Here is a 24,385-nt window from a genome sequence, read left to right on the forward strand (position 1 = left end):
GAACCAATACCTGCCTAGAAGGGGCAGAGGGGACCAATAACTGCCTAAAAGGGGCAGAGGGGACCAATACCTGCCTTGGAGCTAGGGGAGATACAGTCGCTGACTTGACCCAAGTGGTCTGGAAGGAGGAGTGGCACAGGCAGAGGGTTAGTTACCTGTCTGGAAGCCCACTCAGACCAGTCCAGCTAAGGGAAATACAGCCGCTGGCTTGACTCTGGTGGCAAACTTATTTGGGTGCTGTCCCAGGGTCTGAACAGAGGAAGGGAGACCCCCCCTAGCAGAGATACTGCCACATTCACCCGTGTATTGAGGACTGAAGCTCCATTACACACTGCATCATATCAGTATTATAAAAGTAGAAAATACATGACTAAATGGCTGTAGCACAAGCACCTAGCACTTATATTCATGGTAATATGAATAGCACGTTATGTATATTTATTAGCAGACAACTGGCCAATAGCAGCATTTGCTCCAATGTGACCTTACCATGTGTTGTGTTTTAACTTTATGTAAACAATAAAACTCTTAATGATTAAGAAAGAACTCATTTTATTTTTGACCTTTAAAGCAGACACCATATAAAATAAATCAAGGTGAAAACAATAACAATCATAGTAAAGTAGGTCTGGCACTTATGCTCATATAAAGTAAATACTGCATAGTTTGAGAACTGATGCTCTGAGATAAATATGTTTCACTAAAAAACAAACAGTATAAGCGGTGAGAAACACAGTAGGGCTTTGGTCTGCAAGTCATTTTATTTCTATGAAGTGTGTGTGTGATAGAATTCATAGTAATGGTCTTGCTGTCCATTCATGTGTTTTTTACTATAATAAGGCTAAACTCTACCTACTGTCTTACTCGGAATCATCTCTTCTGGCTTATAACGGTCACTAATAAAACCCGCCACTAATTGTAATCTATATGTAGGTTCATCTTCTTTTTTACTGGCCCAGTTTTATAACTCATTGACCTATATCTCCAGTGCAAAGAGTGGTTTATTCTTAGCAACAACCAAAGGAGAGGCAATATCTTGCATACCCTGATCCTCAGCAGACAACTGTGAACCTGCCGTATTAGGGTATCAAACAACAAACACACTGGGATAAATCAGCAATTAGTTAACTATAAAATGTACTAGTACAAATACACTTGAAAAGTTGTATTCATTTGTGTGTGTTAGCGAATATAAAACAAGAAACGTATTCATTTGTGTGTGTTAGCGAATATAAAACAAGTTGTATTCATTTGTGTGTGTTAGCGAATATAAAACAAGTTGTATTCATTTGTGTCTGTTAGCGAATATAAAACAAGAAAAGTTGTATTCATTTGTGTGTGTTAGCGAATATAAAACAAGAAAAGTTGTATTCATTTGTGTGTATTAGCTAATATAAAACAAGAAAAGTTGTATTCATTTGTGTGAATTAGCTAATATAAAACAAGTTGTATTCATTTGTGCGTATTAGCTAATATAAAACAAGAAAAGTTGTATTCATTTGTGTCTGTTAGCGTATATAAAACAAGAAAAGTTGTATTCATTTGTGTGTATTAGCGAATATAAAACAAGTTGTATTCATTTGTGTATATTAGCGAATATAAAACAAGTTGTATTCATTTGTGTATATTAGCGAATATAAAACAAGTTGTATTCATTTGTGTGTTAGCAAATATAAAACAAGAAAAGTTGCTCATAGAATATCATAGAGCAATGAATATTCCACAAATGCCCAATGAGTGACTACCATATGGTGCAACACTGTGCTCCAGCTGGAAATCTCTTTGATTCAGAAGATAGATTGTGATTAATGTGATACACAATATTATATGAATTACTCTGGCTCGCACCACAATGAAATCGGCATCTTTATGATTGGGCTAATCGTTCTTGTGTTTAGTCTTCATATGCCTTACAACATGATGTTGTCGGCTAAAACATCTCCCGCAAAGAGAACATGCATGAGGCTTCTCTCCGGTGTGAGTTCTCTGATGTACTTTATATTGTTGCAGCTGGCGGAAGGATTTGCCGCAGTCTGAGCACGAATAAGGCCTTTCCCCGGTGTGAATTCTCATATGGACAATAAGGTTTGGTTTGCCGGAACAAACCAATCCACATTCAGGGCATGTGTACGTTTGTTTCTCTGATGTGTGACCTCTCTGATGGGCGACCATATGTGAGCGATTGTTAAAACTTTTGCCACACGTAGAACAGTTAAAGGGTCTTTCTCCAGTGTGAAATAAGTAGTGCTGTAACAGGTTTTCCTTTCTAAGAAAATGTTTCCCACATTCAGAACAAGCAAATCGTTTGTCACCTATATGAGTTTCCAGATGCCTTAACATGTGAGGTCTGGTAAAAAAACATTTCCCACACTCCAGGCAAGGTACAGATGGTTTTTTATCTGTATGAGTTCGCTGATGATTATCAAAACCAGCTTTCCATAAAAAAGTTCTCCCGCACACGGCACAAGAAAACGGTTTTTCTGCAGTGTGAATTTTCATATGGATCTTAAGATAATTTGGTTTAGAGAACGATTTCCCACATTCAGAGCATGATGCACTCTTTTTCTTGACCTTATGGACTCTCTCATGGTTACGAAGGGCTTTTAATGAATAACGTGTTTGATCACAATAAGAACATTCAAACACTTTCTTTTTAGCGTGATTGTCTTCTTTTGTGTGCGTTTTAGTGAGATTTACTTGTGATTTTTCTTTGCTGCATTTCTTCTTGCACATTGCTGCATTACATGGTCTATCACCCATATTCAAGTGCAGTAGTTCATCTGTTAAAAGAAAGAAATGTAATTAGGACTTATAATAATTAAGTGGGCACTTACCCACAGCATTTATACAAGAGTTGGCACAACGTATTATTAATCACGGGTCACTGGTGTGTAGGGCATGCACCATGGTGCTCTTAGATGATGTATAGCAATAATAAATGCGCTAAACCCACAAACTTACTGGTTTTGTTTTCATAAAAATCCCAGACTGTGAAAATCAGTTTTACTGAAGATTATACACCTAGTGCACAATAGGTAGAAGCAAGGATTGGTGGGGAGCCATCATGTGACCTGTGATATCAGGTGACACAGAGCTTTGTGAGTACCAATAATGTGACCTGTGTTGTCAGGTGACACTGAGCTGTGAGGAGTCATCATGTGACCTGTGATCAGGTGACACTGAAATTTGTAAGTACCAATAATGTGACCTGTGATGTCAGGTGACACAGAGCTGTGAGGAGCTATCATGTGACCTGTGATGTCAGGTGACACAGAGCTGTGACGAGCTATCATGTGACCTGATATTGAGGCATCACTGCAATACAATACCTTTTTTACACACCGATACAGAGAGAGCCACACCGGCCAGCAGTGTGAAATCACTTGCGGGTGCACGCAGGAGGCGGGTGCGTGCTTGTGTGCGCACGGAAAATCTGCACACATGTCCACAAATGAAGTGGTGGGAGAGGGTGGTGGGAGAGGGTGGTGGGAGGAGGCGGGAAATAATGTTGGGAAAGGGATCAGGGAGGGGGAGGGTATTGAGGGGGGCAGCAACACTACAGAAAAAGCGGGAATAACTAAAAATAAAAAAGCCCAAATTTTTTGCAAAGTGGTTACTGGCAGACAGCTGCCAGTACCCAAAATGGTGGCAAATTGTAAGTGGGGGGAGGGTTAGAGAGCTGTTTGGGTGGGGCCAGGGAGGTTGGGTGGTAAGGGTGGATCCTACACTGTAGAAAATATATAATAATAAAAAAAAAAATACACCTTTTTATTTTTATACTGGCAGACTTTCTGCCAGTACTAAAGATGGCGCAACAATAAGTGAGGTGGGGGAGGGAAGAGAGTGGTCAGGGAGGGATCAAGGGGTGGGATTTGTCAAGTGGGACGCTGGTCTCTACACTAAAGCTAAAATTAACCATCCAAGCTAATTAACCCCTTCACTCCTGGGCATAATACAGGTGTGGTGCGCAGCAGCATTTAGCGGCCTTCTAACTACCAAAAAGCAACGCCAAAGCCATAAATGTCTGCTATTTCTGAACAAAGGGGATCCCAGAGAAGCATTTACAACCATTTATGCCATAATTGCACAAGTTGTTTGTAAATAATTTCAGTGAGAAATCTAAAGTTTGTGAAAAAATAACGATTTTTTCTTATTTGATCGCATTTGGTGGTGAAATGGTGGCATGAAATATACCAAAATAAAAAATAAAAATGGTTTGGAAATAGCAAAGTGCTACTTGTATTTATTGCCCTATTGCATTTTGAGGTTTGGGAAACTTTGCCCCTCCTGGTAGGATTGTATATCCCATACGTCACTAGTTAATGGACTCTTGCCAATTACATGAAAGAAATAGGGTATTTCTAAACTCAGGACAAAATTTAGAAATTATTTAGCATGGGTGTTTTTTGGTGGTTGTAGATGAGTAACAGATTTTGGGGGTCAAAGTTAGAAAAAACAAAAATTTATGCTTACCTGATAAATTTGTTTCTTTTTAGACATGATGAGTCCACGGATTTCATCCTTACTTGTGGGATTACGCCTCCTGGTCAGCAGGAGGCGGCAAAAAGCACCACAGCAGAGCTGTTATATAGCTCCTCCCTTCCCTCCCACTCCAGTCATTCGACCGAAGTTAGGAAGAGAAAGGAAAAGCCAAGGTGCAGAGGTGTCTGAAGTTTCCAAAAAAATTAATAACCTGTCTCATAGAACAGGGCGGGCCGTGGACTCATCATGTCTAAAAAACTAATTTATCAGGTAAGCATACATTTTCTTTTCTTTTTAAAGACACGATAAGTTCACGGATTTCATCCTTACTTGTGGGATACAATACCAAAGCTAGAGTACACGGATGATAAGGGAGGGACAAGACAGGGAACCTAAACGGAAGGCACCACTGCTTGAAGAACCTTTCTCCCAAAAACAGCCTCAGCCGAAGCAAAGATATCAAATTCGTAAAATTTAGAAAAAGTGTGAAGAGAGGACCAAGTTGCAGCCTTGCAAATCTGTTCAACTGAAGCATCATTTTTGAATGCCCATGAGGAAGCAACAGCCCTGGTGGAATGAGCCGTAACTCTATCAGGAGGCTGCTGTCCAGCAGTCTCATATGCAAAACGGATGATACTCTTCAGCCAAAAAGAGAGGTAGCCGTAGCTTTCTGACCCTTACGTTTTCCAGAAAAAATGACAAACAGAGAAGACGATTGACGAAGTCCTTAGTCGCTTGTAAGTAAAATTTTAAAGCACAGACTACGTAAAAATTGTGCAGAAGACGTTCCTTCTGAGAAGAAGGATTAGGACACAAGGAAGGAACAACAATCTCTTGATTAATGTTCTTGTCTGAAACAACCTTAGGAAGAAAACCAAGTTTAGTACGCAACACCACCTTATGCGAATGAAAAATAAGGTAAGGTGAATTATATTGTAATGCCTAAAGCTCAGACACTCTTCGAGCAAAAGAAATGGCAACAAGAAATAAAACTTTCCAAGATAACAACTTAATATCTATGGAATGCATAGGCTCCAACCCCTTGAAGAACTTTAAGAACTAAATTCAAACTCCATGGAGGAGCAATTGGTTTAAACACAGGCCTGATTATAATCAAAGCCTGACAAAAGGATTGAACATCTGCTTGTGTAACAAAATAGATAAAGCAGAGATCTGACCCTTTAGGGAACTCGCTGATAAACCCTTCTCCAATCCTTCTTGGAGAAAAGACAAAATCCTGGGAATCCTAACTCTACTCCATGAGTAGCCCTTGGATTCACACCAATAAAGATATTTACGCCATATCTTATGGTAAATCTTCCTAGTTACAGGCTTACGCGCCTGAATTAAGGTATCTAAGACCGAATCAGAGAAACCTCGCTTGGATAGGATTAAACGTTCAATCTCCAAGCAGTCAGCTTCAGAGAAACTAGATTCGGGTGAAGGAAGGGTCCCTGAATGAGAAGGTCCTTCCTCAATGGAAGTGTCCAAGGTGGCAGGGATGACATGTCCACCAGATCGGCATACCAAACCCTGTGAGGCCACGCAGGAGCGATGAGGATCACTGATGCCTTCTCCTGTTTGATTCGAGCAATAACCCGGGGAAGAAGAGCAAACGGGGGGAATAGATATGCTAGGTTGAAGCACCAAGGAACTGCCAAGGCATCTATCAACTCGACCTTTTGGATCCCTGGATCTGTATCTCGGGAGCTTGGCATTCTGACGAGATACCATGAGAACCAACTCCGGCCGACCCCATTTGAGAATCAGATTGGAAAACATTTCCGGATGGAGTTCCCACTCTCCCGGATGAAAGGTCTGCCTGCTCAGAAAATCCGCCTCCCAGTTTTCCACCCCTGGGATGTGGATCGCTGACAGATGGCAAGAATGGTTTAAAGTAAGAATAGGTGGGGGTAGGGCAAAGTATACTATATACAAGAGGTTAGTGGTTAAAGGCAAATAGCCCAATTTGAGTTTATATAGTCTCCTAACCGCTAATACCTCCTGTCACAGATTTATAGTTAAAAGCAAAGTACAACTAACAAGTAATTGTAAATAGACTTACAAATAGGAATAGGTAACTTAAATCTGTGAGGAAAAATTCCACCGACTGAGCCCTTTCTAAGTCAGAGCTAAATTTATTTTTAATTAGAAAAAATGTTTTTCTGTCCATTCATGCACTAAACTTTATTAAGAAAATATATTTATCCACACATACATTTAGCAAGAGCTAAGATTTGGAGGAAGCGTTTTTTGTGAAACGTACGTCAGGGGTCCTCTGGGATAAGCTTTGTCTTTCCCTTTTTTAACTTGCTCACCTTTGTTGGTCCGATAAATTGCAGCTTTATAAACTTGGTAAAACTTAAAATTTAAACTAGCCCTCGGATTGTAAGGGCTTAGCCTATATTTATAATTTTGCTGCAGATACCTCTGATGCTGATTTCAGAATAATTCAATAATCTTAGCTCAACTTAGGTGCAGTGTTTTTAAATCTTAGCTCTTGCTAAATGTATGTGTGGATAAATATATTTTCTTAATAAAGTTTAGTGCATGAATGGACAGAAAAACATTTTTTCTAATTAAAAATAAATTTAGCTCTGACTTAGAAAGGGCTCAGTCGGTGGAATTTTTCCTCACAGATTTAAGTTACCTATTCCTATTTGTAAGTCTATTTACAATTACTTGTTAGTTGTAGATGGCAAGAATGGGCCTCCGCCCACTGGATTATCTTGGCTACTTCGGTCATCGCTAAGGAACTCCTCGTTCCTCCCTGATGACTGATGTAAGCCACTGTCGTTATATTGTCCGACTGGAATCTGATGAATTGAGCCGAAGCCAACTGAGGCCAGGCCCGAAGAGCATTGAAGATCGCCCTCAGCTCTAAGATGTTGATGGCAAGGAGAGACTCTGCCTGAGTCCATACTCCCTGAGCCTTTAAAGAGCCCCAGACTGCTCCCCATCCTAAAAGGCTGGCGTCCGTTGTCACAATCACCCATTAAGGTCTGCGAAAGCACGTCCCCTGGGATAGATGATCCAGAGACAACCACCATTGAAGAGAGTCCCTCGTCTCCTGTTCTAGGGTTATTCAAGGAGACAAATCCGTATAATCTCCATTCCACTGTCTGAGCATGCTTAACTGCAGAGGCCTGAGGTGAAACCGAGCAAACGGTATGATGTCCATTGCCGCCATTACCTCCATGCACTGAGCCACTGACGGCTGAGGAGTGGACTGAAGGGCTTGACATGTATTCAGAATCCTTGACTTTCTGACCTCTGTCAGAAAAATTCTCATGGATATAGAGTCAATTAGAGTTCCCAAGAAGGGTACCCTTGTCTGCGGAATTAACTAACTCTTTTCCAGATTTACCTTCCACCCGTGAGTTCTCAGGAAGGATAGCACCATGTAGGTATGGGACCTTGTTTGCTGATAAGATGACGCCTGGATTAGAATATCATCCAGATAAGGCGCCACCGCAATGCCCCGCGGTCTTAGAACTGCCAGCAGAGACCCCAGAACCTTTGTGAAAATTCTGGGTGCCGTGGCCAGACCGAAAGGAAGAACCACGAACAGAAAATGTTTGTCTAGAAAGGCAAACCTCAGGAACTTGTGATGATCTCTGTTTATAGTAACATGAAGATACGCATCCTTTAGATCCACTGTCGTCATAAATTGACCTTCCTGGATCAATGGAAGAATGGTACGAATAGTTTCCATCTTGAAAGATGGAACTCTGAGAAACTTGTTTAGACTCTTGAGGTCTAAGATAGGTCTGAAGGTTCCCTCCTTTTTGGGAACTACAAACAGATTTGAATAAAAACCCTGTCCCTGTTCCTGCATCAGAATGGGACAAATTACTCCCATGGAAGAGAGGTCTCTTACACAATGTATGAACGCCTCTCTTTTTATCTGGTCTGCAGATAATCTTGAAAGAAGAAATCTTCCTTGGGGGGGAAGAATTTCTGAACTCCAGTTTGTATCCCTAAGACACTATTTCTATAGCCCAGGGATCCTAAACATCTCACACCCAAGCTTGAATGAAGAAGGAAAGTCTGCCCCCTACCAGATCCGCTCCCTGATCGGGGGCAAACCCTTCATGCTGACTTGGAATCAGCAGCCGGTTTCTTGGATTGTTTACCCCTTGTTCCACGATTAGTTGGGTCTCCAAGTAGACTTGGATTGCGAATAGTTTCCTTCCTGTTTAGAGGAAGAAGAGAGTTTCCCTTGAAATTTCGAAAGGAACAAAAATTCCTGTCGACCTTTCTGCTTGGTTCTTTTATCCTGAGGGAGGAGATGACCCTTGCCTCCTGTGATGTCAAAGATAATTTCCTTCAAGCCAGGTCCAAACAGGGTCTTTCCCTTGTAAGGAATTGCCAGAAGCTTAGACTTGGATGATACGTCCGCAGACCAAGGCTTCAACCATAAGGCTCTGAGGGCTAAGATGGAAAAACCTGAACTCTTAGCGGCCAATTTAGTAATTTGCAGAGAAGCATCTGTAATAAAAGAATTGGCTAACTTCAGAGCTTTAATCCGATCCTGGATTTCTTCTAAAGAAGTCTCAGTTTTAAGAGACTCCGCAAGATCGTCAAACCAATAAGCTGCCGCACTGGTGACTAACAATGCACGCAGCCGGTTGCAATAGCAAACCCTGGTGAACATAGATCTTTTCAGTAGACCCTCCAACTTCTTATCCATGGGATCCCTTAAAGCACAACTATACTCAATAGGAATAGTAGTTCGTTTGGCCAAGGTGGAAATAGCCCCCTCCACCTTAGGAACCGTTTGCTAAGGCTCCCTAACAGCGTCACGGTCAGCTATAGGGAACATTTTCTTGAAAATAGGAAAGAAGGGAATATCTGGTCTCTCCCATTCCTTAGTAATAATTTCCGAAGTCCGCTTGGTAACTGGAAAAACATCTGAGTAAGAAGGAACATCTAAGTATCTGTCTAACTTACTCAATTTCTTAGGAACGACCACTACCGTGGAATCACAGTCGTCCAAAGTCACTAAAACCTCCCTGAGTAACAGGCGGAGGTGTTCTAGTTTAAACTTGAAAGAAAAAACTTCTGAATCAATCAAAGGTAAGGAACTCTCTGAGTCTGAAATCTCACCTTCCAATAGAACCTCCCTACCCTCCATCTCAGATCCCTGGGAGGGTACGTCCGAGATTGCTACCATAGCATCAGAAACTTCATTGACCTCATAGTTATCCTTCCTTTTACGTTTGCCTTGAAAAATAGGAAAGGCAGATAACTCATCTGAAAGTGTAGAGGACAAAACCTCAGCAATGTCTCTTAATGTAACTGCAGAAGAAACAGAAGTACAGGGCACTGCTTGTGTGGGCGTTTAAGGAGAAAGCTGCGGCATACTCTGCATCTCATCATTAGACACCTGAGAAGCATTCGCCTTTGATAAATATTGATCATGAAAAATCTTTTCTCTACAGTTTAAAACCCTCTCAATACATGAGGGACAAAAAGTAACTGGCGGTTCCACATTGGCATCCAAACATATGGTGCAAGTAGCATCTTGAACAGACTCTAAATTCATCTTAGGATTGTACAATTTTTTTTTTTTTACTGGCCCTTTAAATTTTAAACTGAACTTTATTACTGTTGCAAAATGGAAATTAGACTGAAATAAAATACTTATGAAATTTGATAGAATAACAGGGAACTATGCCTTAATTTAACTGCAAGCTATGTTCCTGTTAAAATAAAAGCGTTATGAAAAACACTCAAACACCTCTACGCCTCAGCAGCTCTGCTGAGGCGCCTACCTGTCGACCAGTCTCGCTGCAATTCCTGGTGTAGAAAAAAACAAATCTCAGAAGCGCTAACAACTGCTTGTTCGGTTAAACCATGTGGTTCCAGAGCAAAGGAGAGACGTTTCTGTCCTGCTAGCCTGATAGACAATGACCCGCACAGATAAACCGGAACCTCCTCCGGATACCAGACTGTCTGTAAAACTGCGCAGCGACAATACCAAGCGCGCAAAATGTCGGCCCCGCCCTTCGTGGGCGTTAACAACTACACAGCCCGATCGCTGGAAATAAATAAAATGTAAACTCTTATACAGCTTTCTCCCTGCCCCAGTGCCTGTACATTGCGCTGTCACGGAAAATACCTTCCATAATCAGAGAGAGTCAAGTCCCAAGTCAAATGCTTCATTAGCCTGATATAAAGTCAGATTGAAGTGCCTGCTTTCTTCTGAGTTTTATTCCCAGAATAAAAAGTCTGCACTTACCTCAATGCTGTCCGACAGCAGGACAGTCCATCAGGTGTAAGAGGTCCTCTCCGTTCTATAGCCCTGTGGCAATGATAGAGCCTGAGTTAGAGTTTGCTTAGGCCATCAGGATAAGGGCAGCAGAAAATATGGGAGGCGCAGTGAGAATTATGTCCCACCAGTTCCCATTGCTTTAAAGCCACCAAAAGCTCTTCTGTAAAGATTGATAAGGACTACGGCTACACCCTAGGAAAAAGCAGCACACTCTGGCACTACTTTGAAAATAATAAACTCTTGATTGAAGAATCTAATCTAACACCTCACTTTACCTCTTCCTATCACTAACGTAGGCAAAGAGAATGACTGGAGTGGGAGGGAAGGGAGGAGCTATATAACAGCTCTGCTGTGGTGCTCTTTGTCTCCTCCTGCTGACCAGGAGGCGTAATCCCACAAGGATGAAATCCGTGGACTCATCATGTCTTTAAAAAGAAAGTGTGTTTATTTCTATTTTTTCCTCATATTTTATAAAAAAAAATTAGTAAGTAATAAGATATGATGAAAATAATGGTATCTTTATAAAGTCCATTTAATGGCGAGAAAAACGGTATATAATAAGTGTGTGCACAGTAAATGAGTAAGAGGAAAATTAGAGCTAAACACAAACACCGCAGAAATCGGTCAGAAAATTGAAAAGTGCTGTGGTCTTTAAGGGGTTAAATGAGGTATAAAAAGAGCAGAATTATAACCCATGAGGTTAGTGCTGGATGTCAAAGGATTGTAAGACTATTACAGCAACAGTATTTATTATTATTCTTTATTTATAAGGCGACAACAGATTCCGCAGCCCATGGGTACAACGGAGAAACAATACAGACAAATACGGCCCTGATATAAAACACATTCATTACAAAGAACTAGACAGACTTTGTGGACTTCTGCAGTTGAAAGGATTAGAATGGTTTCATCAGATGTGAAAAACATAATTTATGTAAGAACTTACCTGATAAATTCATTTCTTTCATATTGGCAAGAGTCCATGAGCTAGTGACATATGGGATATACAATCCTACCAGGAGGGGCAAAGTTTCCCAAACCTCAAAATGCCTATAAATACACCCCTCACCACACCCACAATTCAGTTTAACGAATAACCAAGTAGTGGGGTGATAAAGAAAGGAGTAGAAAGCATCAACAAAGGAAATTTGGAAATAATTGTGCTTTATACAAAAAATCATAACCACCATAAAAAGGGTGGGCCTCATGGACTCTTGCCAATATGAAAGAAATGAATTTATCAGGTAAGTTCTTACATAAATTATGTTTTCTTTCATGTAATTGGCAAGAGTCCATGAGCTAGTGACATATGGGATATCAATACCCAAGATGTGGAGTCTTCCACTCAAGAGTCACTAGAGAGGGAGGGAATAAAATAAAAACAGCCATATTCCGCTGAAAAAATTATCCACAACCCAAAAAATAAGTTTATTTTCACTTTTGAAAGAAAAAAACTTAAATCAAAAGCAGAAGAATCAAACTGAAACAGCTGCCTGAAGAACTTTTCTACCAAAAACTGCTTCCGAAGAAGCAAATACATCAAAATGGTAGAATTTAGTAAATGTATGCAAACAGGACCAAGTTGCTGCATTGCAAATCTGATCAACTGAAGCTTCATTCTTAAAAGCCCACGAAGTGGAGACTGATCTAGTAGAATGAGCTGTAATTCTCTGAGGCGGGGTTTGACCCGACTCCAAATAGGCTTGATGAATCAAAAGTTTCAACCAAGAAGCCAAGGAAATAGCAGAAGCTTTCTGACCCTTCCTAGGACCAGAAAATAAAACAAATAGACTGGAAGTCTTCCTGAAATTTTTAGTAGCTTCCACATAATATTTCAAAGCTCTTACCACATCCAAAGAATTTAAGGATCTTTCCAAAGAATTCTTAGGATTAGGACATAAAGAAGGGACAACAATTTCTCTACTAAAGTTGTTAGAATTCACAACTTTAGGTAAAAATTGAAAAGAAGTCCACAAAACTGCCTTATCCTGATGAAAAATCAGAAAAGGAGACTCACAAGAAAGAGCAGATAGCTCAGAAACTCTTCTAGCAGAAGAGATAGTCAAAAGGAACAACACTTTCCAGGAAAGTAGTTTAATGTCCAAAGAATGCATAGGCTCAAATGGAGGAGCCTGTAACGCCTTCAGAACCAAATTAAGACTCCAAGGAGGAGAAATTGATTTAATGACAGGCTTAATACGAACTAAAGCCTGTACAAAACAGTGAATATCAGGAAGTATAGCAATCTTTCTGTGAAATAAAACAGAAAGAGCGGAGATTTGTCCTTTCAAGGAACTTGCAGACAAACCATCCTGAAGGAACTGTAAAATTCTAGGAATTCTAAAAGAATGCCAGGAGAATTTATGAGAAGAACACCATGAAATGTAAGTCTTCCAAACTCTATAATAAATCTTTCTAGAGACAGATTTACGAGCTTGTAACATAGTATTAATCACTGAGTCAGAGAAACCTCTATGACTTAGAACTAAACGTTCAATTTCCATACCTTCAAATTTAATGATTTGAGATCCTGATGGAAAAACGGACCTTGAGATAGTAGGTCCGGCCGTAACGGAAGTGGCCAAGGCGGGCAACTGGACATTCGCACCAGATCCGCATACCAAAACCTGTGTGGCCATGCTGGAGCCACCAGCAACACAAAAGACTGTTCCATGATGATATTGGAGATCACTCTTGGAAGGAGAACTAGAGGCGGGAAGATGTAAGCAGGATGATAACACCAAGGAAGTGTCAGTGCATCCACTGCTTCCGCCTGAACATCCCTGGACCTGGACAGGTATCTGGGAAGTTTCTTGTTTAGATGAGAGGCCATGAGATCTATCTCTGGAAGACCCCACATCTGAACAATCTGAGAAAACACATCTGGATGGAGAGACCACTCCCCTGGATGTAAAGTCTGGCGGCTGAGATAATCCGCCTCCCAATTGTCTACACCTGGGATATGCACCGCAGAGATTAGACAGGAGCTGGATTCCGCCCAAGCAAGTATCCGAGATACTTCTTTCATAGCTTGGGGACTGCGAGTCCCACCCTGATGATTGACATATGCCACAGATGTGATATTGTCTGTCTGAAAACAAATGAACGGTTCTCTCTTTAGCAGAGGCCAAGACTGAAGAGCCCTGAGAATTGCACGGAGTTCTAAAATATTTATTGGTAATCTCGCCTCTTGAGATTTCCAAACCCCTTGTGCTGTCAGAGCTCCCCAAACAGCTCCCCAACCTGCAAGACTCGCATCTGTTGAGAAAACAGTCCAGGTTGGCCGAACAAAAACAGAATTTATGCTTACCTGATAAATTACTTTCTCCAACGGTGTGTCCGGTCCACGGCGTCATCCTTACTTGTGGGAATATCTCTTCCCCAACAGGAAATGGCAAAGAGTCCCAGCAAAGCTGGCCATATAGTCCCTCCTAGGCTCCGCCCACCCCAGTCATTCGACCGACGGACAGGAGGAAAATATATAGGAGAAACCATATGGTACCATGGTGACTGTAGTTAGAGAAAATAATTCATCAGACCTGATTAAAAAACCAGGGCGGGCCGTGGACCGGACACACCGTTGGAGAAAGTAATTTATCAGGTAAGCATAAATTCTGTTTTCTCCAACATTGGTGTGTCCGGTCCACGGCGTCATCCTTACTTGTGGGAACCAATACCAAAGCTTTAGGACACGGATGAAGGGTGTCAGTATATTTATGAAAATCTTAGCAGTGCTATCCAAATAATATATATAAGTCTATGGCAGGGTTATAAACACAATACAAAGAAATAGAAACCCTTATCAACCATGCACCTACTAGACCATACAATTAATATAAATATCTGAATTCTTTTATTTAGTTAATATCCATAAACATATTGAAGTATATTTGCAATAAAAGGAAATGAAACAAAATTTATATGCGTTAAAACCAACTCTTAAGATATGCTATCCTTCTTACAAAACCCAGAAAAATATACCTTCACAATTCAGCCTCTTATTTATTTAACACAATGGGACTAAAAACCTTTAACATCCAAGCAATACAATTCTAAACAGTGTTTATAAAACAATAGGATAATATATATATTCTGCTATTTAACTGCAATTTATCCTAATACAAAATTAACTGACAATATCAGAACTTGCATAGATGAGTTACTTGGTCAATCAGACGCAGATTTAAACAATATATATATAGGCTGTGAAATGCTAACTTAAAAAAAAAAAACACACTGCTTCTTTAAATCTATTAAATACAAATTAACTATGCATATAACTTATCTTACAAAAACCTTGTATACATCACCCAAATAAACAGCAATCCGGTTCCCAATGTTTTGCAACAGATCCAATTCACCTCAGAAATTCAAAATTGGGGTAAAGCATATGGAGTCCAATGTGCTTTTGATTAATAACTGCCGCAGTTACTCCTTTCTGGATCAAAATAACACACCCTTTAGTCTCTATGCTGGGGTTTTAAATCATCTGATCTCACCCCTCCCCTTTTTGATTATTTATCAGTCATTGGTGAATATTGGAAACGCCCACGGCCTTGTCTTGGATTAGTTCTTTGCAACTGAACATGGATTGGTTTATTTGGTAAATGTGTTGTCAAGGAAATGCATTCTTTGCAACAACCAATCATCTCATGGTTGCAATTCCGCATCATAACACTAGGTGGCAGCAGACGTACAAACAAACAAATACAACAAGACCATCTCTAACATTTTTAAGCAAGTTAATTTTTTTTTCATAAAATGGTTATTTAATCAGATCACACTCTCTGCATTAATCATATATAACCCCAATTACAGATGGTTAATATTAGGTTATTTTTTCTGATTATTCTGATACCAAATATGTTATATTATTAACATTTTATTATATTAAGGTAATTTAACACTGCTAATTATTAGCTTAAAATGCATTATAATTTTATCAGTATTCTGGCATTTCTTTGCAAATAACAGCTTATTTTTATATCTCCGGATTGGTAGTATTTAAAACTCCTGATATTTGCATTCACCCAGATATAGTATGTGACATTTCTGTGTATTTCTTCCTGAATACATAAATCCTGTTTATGTCGATCTGAAATAAAAATAAATGTTAATAATCACTTCTCTTCAGGTCCATAAACATCTATTCATGTTCTTAAACACACAGAGGCTAAGATATTCATGCCTTCAAAATATACATATATATATATATATATATATATATATATATATATATCATTCAATCTTTTACTTTCCATATATATATATATATTTAGATGTTAATATTTGATATCACATAAATATACATCTCATATCCATTAAAATATATATATTTTCCTGGCATTATATTTTATTTGAACTCTAAATACAGTTATTTTGAAATCATAATGTAAGTCATGTGCTTCCTCTATGTTATCCTAACCCAGACACAATGTCTGTGTCACGTGTATCCAGCTGTTATCAGCCACACACTTAACAGGCAGCTGTCAATTTTCAGCTCCTTTTGTTGGCAGGAAGTTCATATATGAGTGTGTATCCAGGCTCTTCGTCTTTTGCTCACCACATGGGGTACAGAGTGCTTCCTAATTAAGAAGCAAATGTTTTCCTTTGTTTCTTGGGACCTGTTGTCTGTAGCTCAGACTGGAGATGTATATTCAATTTGTGAAGGTTTCTGTCTGACATCAGAATTTAAACCTTATTCCAGTAATATCTGATACAAATATGGTTACATACATAAACATATTTCCCTGTCCTATTGACATACATATATATATAAATATGTATTTACCTGTGCCCTGACATAATTCCCCCTTTCAAATTCAAATATATGTAGGACACATGTTTTTGAATTGGATCAAAGTCAGTGGTACTCGGTGAGGATATTGGCCGTATACATCATAGGTAGTCCTTTAAGTACAAAGTCCGTCGATTTTGAGCCTTCATGTTTATCAGCTAGGCATCTTTGAACTACAGTATGTCTTTAGTTCATTTGGGGATAGGACACTTAATTTTCCCTCTATGACTTGTAGTTGGGATCTGGGATGACACGCTCGCAATTGATTGATATGGACCCATTTATCTATGAAACTTTCATTTTTGGGGATCCTTATTTTATAGGCCACTGGAGATATTTTGTCAGTAATGACGAAAGGACCTTTCCATGAGGGAAGAAATTTCTTCTCCCTAACCTGATCTCTTCCAAAGTTATAAAGATAAACTTTATCATTTATTTCATATTCCTTTTTGGATGTTTTGAGATCATAATAGGTTTTAGTGGCAGTTGCGGCTCTTTCTAAATTCCTTTGAGCAAATGCAAAGGCATATTGCAGGTGATTTCTTAGGTTTTCCACATATTGATGTGTATTGGCAGCGTTTATCAAGTTTTGGTCTGATGTACGGTACAGCAGATGCTGAGGTAGAACCATTCTTCTACCAGTCATCAGTTCAAAAGGTGACATTTTGGTAGCACTACTTGGAGTTGCTCTTAATGCCATTAAGACTAGAGGTAGTTTTACATCCCAGTCTTTACCTGTTTCACTCACAAACTTTTTGAGGATTTTAACAATGGACTGGTTGTAACGCTCTACACCACCACTTGAGGCAGCTCTATAAGCAATATGGAGCTTTCTTTTAACCCCTAGTATTTTCCACATTTTGGTCATCACTTCGCTAGTGAAGTGGGTCCCCCGATCTGATTCGATTCTTTGGGGCAAACCAAATCTGGAAAATACATGGTTGATGAGCAATGCTGCACATGTTTCAGCACTATTGTTAGGTGCACTAATGCACTCTACCCATTTAGTGAACAGGCATGTCACTGTTAACATGTACTTGTTACCTCTTGATGACCTTGTTACCGGACCAATAAAATCAATTTGTATATCTGACCATGGCATTACCATCCCCCTTTTCTGCAATGGCGCTCTATGTGTTGGTGCAGTGGGTTGGAACTGTGGGCAGATTAAACACCCTTGACAGTAGGTTTGAACATCTTTCAACATGTGTGGCCAAAAAGCGTAATCACGCAATATTTCATACGTGAGTTTGGCACCACGATGACCAGATGTGGGAGCATCATGGGCATGTTGAAGCATTAGACCCCTGAACTTGGTGGGTACTACCCACTGCTGGATGCCAGTTTTGGAGGTTCTAATTAACAAACCATCCTGTAATTTGAATTGTGATTTAGATTTCATTAAGATTCTAAGATCTTCTTTGCCAATGCAATCATCTTTTGAGATGGGGTTGCTTTCAGGATCTTCTATGTGTTTATAGAAGATGCCTACAATGGGGTCTTCTTTTTGACTAGTGATCAGGTCCTCACTAGGAGAATCCTGACTCCATTGTACCAAATTAGGCTCACTCTGTTGTTTTGCCTGGTTTCTGGTAATGGCTTCTATCTGAATTGCACCCATTAAGTGGTCAATATTAAGGAGTTCTCCAGTTATGGCTCCTTGTTTGGCTAATGAATCTGCAAGGTCATTGCCTTCCTTATCAGGACCTAGAACTCTGGAATGACCCTTGGTCTTTTTCCAGTGTATGGTTAAATCATTGGATACTACCAGATTATCAATCTCGCAGAACAATTTGCCATGCTTGACTGGTTTGTTATTGCTTTTCTGCATGCCATTTCTTTTCCAAGTTGGCAGGTATTCAACAAAACTGTCACGCACATAATTTGAGTCAGTTATGATCACAAATTCATGAATACCATGTTCAATAGCCATTTCAATGGTTTTGAAAACAGCAGTTAGTTCTGCAACTTGACTGGATCTTGGTCCAATGTTGAAACCTACATATATATTTGAGAATCCATTTGCCCCAGTTATACCAATGCCAGCGACTAATCTGCGCTCATTATCAATAGTGGCATGGTAAGAACAACCATCAACGTATACCCAAGGTAATGTTTGACAATGGTCCTCATTGTACACTTTATATGGGGAAAGCAATTGTTCTTCCAGAAAATCATCTTCTGATAATTCTTCCCCAGGATCTCTAGCAGTACAGTCGTGGAGCTCAGCAAGCCCTTGTGCGACTGGATTCTTTTTATTCTGCTTGTAGCGAATTTCTAAGGGCCAGCCTTGCAAGGAAAGAGTCCACGCTGTTATGCGGCTATTAGACAAATTCCCATCTCTTATTCTCTCACTTTGCAAATATAGCAAAGGCTGGTGGGCCGTTTCTACAATAATTTTCTCGCCCTGTATATAGCTGCGGAAATTTTGTAGAGCCCATACAGTAGATAAGAGGGCTTTTTCGCAATCGTTAAACTTTATTTCTACTGGGGATAGATTTTTGCTCGCATAAGCAATGGCTTTGTTCAAATTATCATGCTTTTGGTATAACACAGCACTCATGCTTACATCTGTGTACCCTGTTTCTAAGTAGAAAGGTTTGCCACCTTCAGGGTACGCTAAGCAAGGTGCTTGAGTGAGTTTTCTCTTCAGCTCTCTGATGGCTGTCTCTTGAGACTCACTCCAGTGCCATTTCACATCTTTCTTTAGAAGAAGTAGTAGTGGTTTAGCTAATTCCGCATAATTATCAATGAATTTGCGAGAATAATTTGTCATACCCAGGAATGATCTCAATTCCTTTAAGTTAGTTGGGTTTTTAGAATTCACTATCGCTTCCACCTTTTTCTTCTGGGGATTTAATCCGTCAGAGGTAACTTCATGTCCCAAGAAGTTTACACGAGTGCGGCACCATTGAGCTTTTTGTAGGGATAATTTGACACCTGCCCTTTTAAGTTGGCTGAGGACATGTTTAAGCTCTGCGATGTGTTTTTCAAAGTCTGTGCTTTTGATTAAAACATCATCAACATAAGATAAGGTCCCCCTTTCCAGTGCATCAGGCATAGCCTTATGCATGAATACAGCAAATTCATGTCCAGAATTTATGTATCCAAATGGAAGTCTCTGGAATGCATACTGAACCTTTTGGAAGGAGAATGCTAGCTTATATTGGTCCTCTTCATGTACCTTTATGGTCCAATATCCCTGCGCACAATCAATGGCAGTGAATATTTTGGATCCCTGCATTTGTGCTAGGCACTGGTCAATGTATGGTACAGGCCAGCCAGACATGTATACTCGTTTGTTTAGCTGTCTTAAGTCAGCACACAAACGCCATTGTCCATTGGGCTTAAGGAAACCTAGAATAGGATTATTATAAGAGCTGTGCACCTGTCTGATAATACCTCTTTCTTCCAAATTCCTTATGATCTCTGCAAGAGAATCATATGAGGCTAAGGGAAGTCTGTATTGTTTGACAAATACAGGTGGCGCATTAGGATCTGTTTGTATCCTTGCAATGTGCAAGTCTGTAGTACCACAGTCATAAGAATCCTTAGCGAAAATATCCTTGTACTCCATTAGGAGTTCTCGCAGCTGTTGGCGTTCGTCATCGCTGGAACAGCCATTAGCTAAGGATATTTGCTCTTCGACTATTTGCTGAAATCCTGGAAAGATTTCAGGCTGTCCTATTTCATAGGCTTCTTCCAACCTAGAGGTGAGATCCTCTTGATTATAATTTACATTGCTCCCATGACTCTGGGTATTGGGGTAATCTTGCTGTTTGATTGGCTGATCAAACACTAGAGAGGCTTCTTCAATTTTACAGATGCCTTCCTCTGAGCTGAAGGGATAAATAGATTGAACATTAAATAGACCCTCTGGCATAGATGCAAAGGATTGTTCTATTAATTGTTCTTCAGTTAGGTATCCTTCAGGTATTAGCCCAATTACATTATTCTGGAATCCAAAAGTGTAATAACTTGATTCCAGTGCATATCCTATGGTAGTTCCCTTGGATAAGGTTATATCCTGTGGGGTCATGTTATGCACAATAATATGTATTGGAATAGTTCCAATATTCACCATAGGAGTGTAGGTTACTGTGACACCCAGATTTTGTATTCTATGGGAGAGGCAAATCAGTGTTTCAGAAGTTTTTAATTTCTGACCTCTCTTTACCTGTAAGGGTAAAAGAAATTTATCAGCCCCAGCAGGAATTATAACATCGCTAGATACCTGCATATTCACAGCATATGGCAATTGCTGGTTTGATTTCAGGGCTGCATTTTCATCCTGAAATACTTCAGGGTCCCCCTTTAACCTGCTCCAAAGGCAAGAATTAATCAAATCTATTTGTATGGCATATCTATGTAAGATATCATTGCCAATGTATATTTGATTATGGGGAGTATTTAAAACTAAAAACAGGTGCTTCACTGACTTATTACCAATAGAGATAGATAATAAGCACTTAGCTGTGATGTTATAGCTTTCAGACCTGTCATCCAGGCCGTTGACGCAGTGGTCTTGGGGAGAAAGATATTTAATCACTTTAGGTTCAGCTATTTGCGCTAATAAACCTTCGCTTATATAGCTAGCTTCCTGTTTTAAGTTTATTTTAGCATACTTGGTTTTACCAAGGTCATGCACTTGTATAGGGATAAATAGATCCTCTTTAACTCTCTCAATTCCTGCGAGGTATTGAGCATGGTCTCCCCCTTTAGGGATTTTAGGATCCCCCTTGTGGAGTGATATGGTTAATATATCGCCATCTAGGGAGATATTCGCTATCTTTCCGGGCGAAATTTTAAAAGTATTACCATCAGAGCCACTAAAAGGAGTCTGATCATCTATTTGTAGGATAGTGATTTCAGGTACAGAGTTATTCCTGAAATGAATCTCCACAGCATCTGGCTTCTCTTCCACCACGTGACAGCTATGTCGGGCGTGAGATATACCAGATTTTTCATAATTGATAGGCCGTTTAACTTGTGACCAAATTACATTATTTATGCAATCAATTATGGTGCTTAATCGCTTCAGGAGATCACTACCAATAATTAAACGATCAGTTGGCAGATCCACTATAATGACAGGGTGTCTTATGACCCTGTTCCCCAATTTAAATTTTAACCAGGCAGTACCGTAGACTTTTAGGGAGTCACCCCCGACACCTATTAGAGAACCGTCAAATTCTCTTATTTTGGGTTTGTGGGGTGTTAGCTCATTTAGCTGTGTGTAGTACCTGTGGGATAAGATAGTTGCCTGTGACCCAGTGTCAATTAATCCCCTGATAGGGTTGGAGACTGAATCTTGCAGCTCAACTAGTACATAATATCTTCCTGCAGTTTCTATCATTTCACACATAAAATTTGCATTCTTGTACATCTGTGGGCTTCGCCACGTTTTACCTGGATCCGCTGTGTCATTCGATGCAGAGGAAATTTCATACCTACCTGTTTCCCCTATGACAAGGTCAGCTGGGTTCTTGTGTACTGCATCTGTGGAAATAATGTTAAGAGAACACTGCAGAGGAAAAGTTTGGTTAATTTTTCCCGGCTGATGTCGCTCATTGTCACAGCTAATTTGTCCGTTTCCGGTCTGTGGGGAGATAACATGATTAGTATCATTGATATTTATTATTACATTTTGTATATCTCTCCCCTCCCCTTCAGGTGATACTGCAGTATTTATGACTGTGCCTGTGGTCCACTGCTGACCACTGGCTGTACCCCTAAAAAAGTATTGTTCGGTTGCTGAGCCGTAGATTTTTTACTCATATTAGCGATTTGTTCGCTCAACCGATTTAATTGGGTAAACAGCATATCTACCTGATTGTACAAGTTACCTCTACCCCTGGGCCTATCTCTTGGTGCCCCATTGTACTGATTCCTGGACCATTGGGTTCCCTCAGAATCAGGGCCACTATTTCTATTCTGGTGTGGTTGCCCCTGGGGTTCAGCTTGTTCAGTATTAGTACTTTGGGGAGCATTATATACCTGGGGTGTCTGGTTACCCTGAGAATATCTTCGCCGTCTATTGTATCTACCCTTGCGCGGATACCAATTATTTGGTGAGTATTCTCTTTGTGAGTAATTATTCACCTGATTATGTCCCCCACTTTGGTTATAGTCTCCCTGCGCCTCAACCTGTGTAGGGGGAGGGGCGGAATTAAACCTCTGTGGAGATGGCCTGTTTTGACTGGCCACCTCTGCATAAGTTCTCTTGTTAGACTCCAAATTGAGGGGTTTAGGTGACACCCTAGTTTCTGCTACAATTTTGGGTTTTGATTCCTTTTTAACCCCCTGCTCACTGGACTGCTGAATAGAGTATAATTTTGTACTCTCTTTGATCAGCCATTCCAATGAGCAGTCCTCATCAAAATCTCTAGCTAAGTTAATTTTGATGGGTGTAGGCAGTGCTTCAAAAAATAAATTTACAAATTCTGAGCCGTCAAATTTGGGATTATCTTCAGCCATACTGTACGCATTTTTCAATACAGAAAGGAATTCGATTGGACTCTGATTCGCACGACACTTTAAACCATATACCGCTATCTTCGCGGCAGTTTTAGTGCGATATTGCCCGAATTCTTTTCTGCATTGTCGTTTTACCCCATTCCAGGAATGAATATTCATATCCTTTAGTGAGGCAAAGAATTTGTGATGCTTACTGTCAAATACCCAAGGTAGAAATTCAATTTTCAATTTCTCACTTGTAACATTCATTATAGCTAACGCATTTTCAAAAGCCTGTAAATGATCAATTACAGATGTTGTTCCCTTATTGGAGAATATAGGTACTGCGCGTTGTACGAAGGTGATTATTTTATGGGAATCATAGACTTTATCAGACTTACTCTGGGTTTCTCTGTTAGAGTTTCCCTCCCCCGCGTCAGCTGCGCTACAGCAATCCTCTGGATTTGCATCATGAGGTGACTGCCTATTTGGGAAATCTACTTCTGACCCGTTAGGGGTCATTTGTCTATGTTGTTCTATATATTTTTGTACCTCGTCCCTGACGCGTTCGCTAAAGGAGTTAGCATTACCTGTATTATTCTCATTGCTAATATAGGGGTTTTCATTATGGCGATATGATCTTTTTAAATCGCTTAATTCTTTCTGGCTTTGCGCAAGCTGTTTATTTAAATCTTTTACTTGCGCGATTAAGTCCATATTATGCTTATCTAAGGCGGCTAGGTTTTGGGCAAATTCATCCATTTTATTTTTAGCTATTTTTAAACCCTCTTCGCGTCTGCGCGAGGAACGAATACTATTTTCTAGCTCCTGTATTTGCAATCGTTTGTCTGTGACACAAAACGACATTTCGTCAATTATGCATATTAAAAGGGGCCAGGATTTTAGTATTAGTTCGTCTCGCTTTTTGGGAGCTTCGCATTGATTAATCATTAATAATTCCTGGAAGAATTCATTCTCTTCATTCCACATATTATTATTAACGGTAATATTTTTAGCCCTAGTTTCAAGCATATCCATAAAATCATTTAATTCACCCGCAATATTAAACTTCCCTTTAAGGTAACTTAAGATATCTTTCTTAAGGACCTGACCTTTAGTAATAGGTATGGTTATGGGACCAATTTCATTGCTATGTATAGAATTAAATGAGTCACTTCTGGCTACAGACATTATTGTATTGGTTTAGTACTTAGTTAAACTAAAACGCTAATACAATTTTTGCCAATAAAAAGAGAGAAGGAAAAATTTTATATTTCAAAAAAAAATATATATTATTAATTTTGAAATATGAAAAATTAATATTCCGAAATATGAAAAATTAATATTTTTGATTAACTTTGAAAATATGAAAA

The 24,385-nt window shown here is 39.7% G+C and overlaps 1 protein-coding gene across 1 annotated transcript in view; it reads right to left on the minus strand.

Annotated features, from left to right (window-relative positions):
• Positions 1-535: 535 nt before the first annotated feature.
• LOC128635694 (oocyte zinc finger protein XlCOF6.1) overlaps positions 536-24,385 on the minus strand; it is a 120,100-nt gene continuing 96,250 nt past the window's right edge. Inside the window, exon 3 of the mRNA XM_053688821.1 lies at positions 536-2,780. Coding sequence (XP_053544796.1) covers positions 1,879-2,780 — 902 coding nt within the window. The 3' untranslated portion in view covers positions 536-1,878. The remainder of the gene's footprint in view (positions 2,781-24,385) is intronic.

The sequence above is a fragment of the Bombina bombina genome, chromosome 7, assembly GCF_027579735.1.
Source record: "Bombina bombina isolate aBomBom1 chromosome 7, aBomBom1.pri, whole genome shotgun sequence".
Taxonomy (NCBI): domain Eukaryota; kingdom Metazoa; phylum Chordata; class Amphibia; order Anura; family Bombinatoridae; genus Bombina; species Bombina bombina.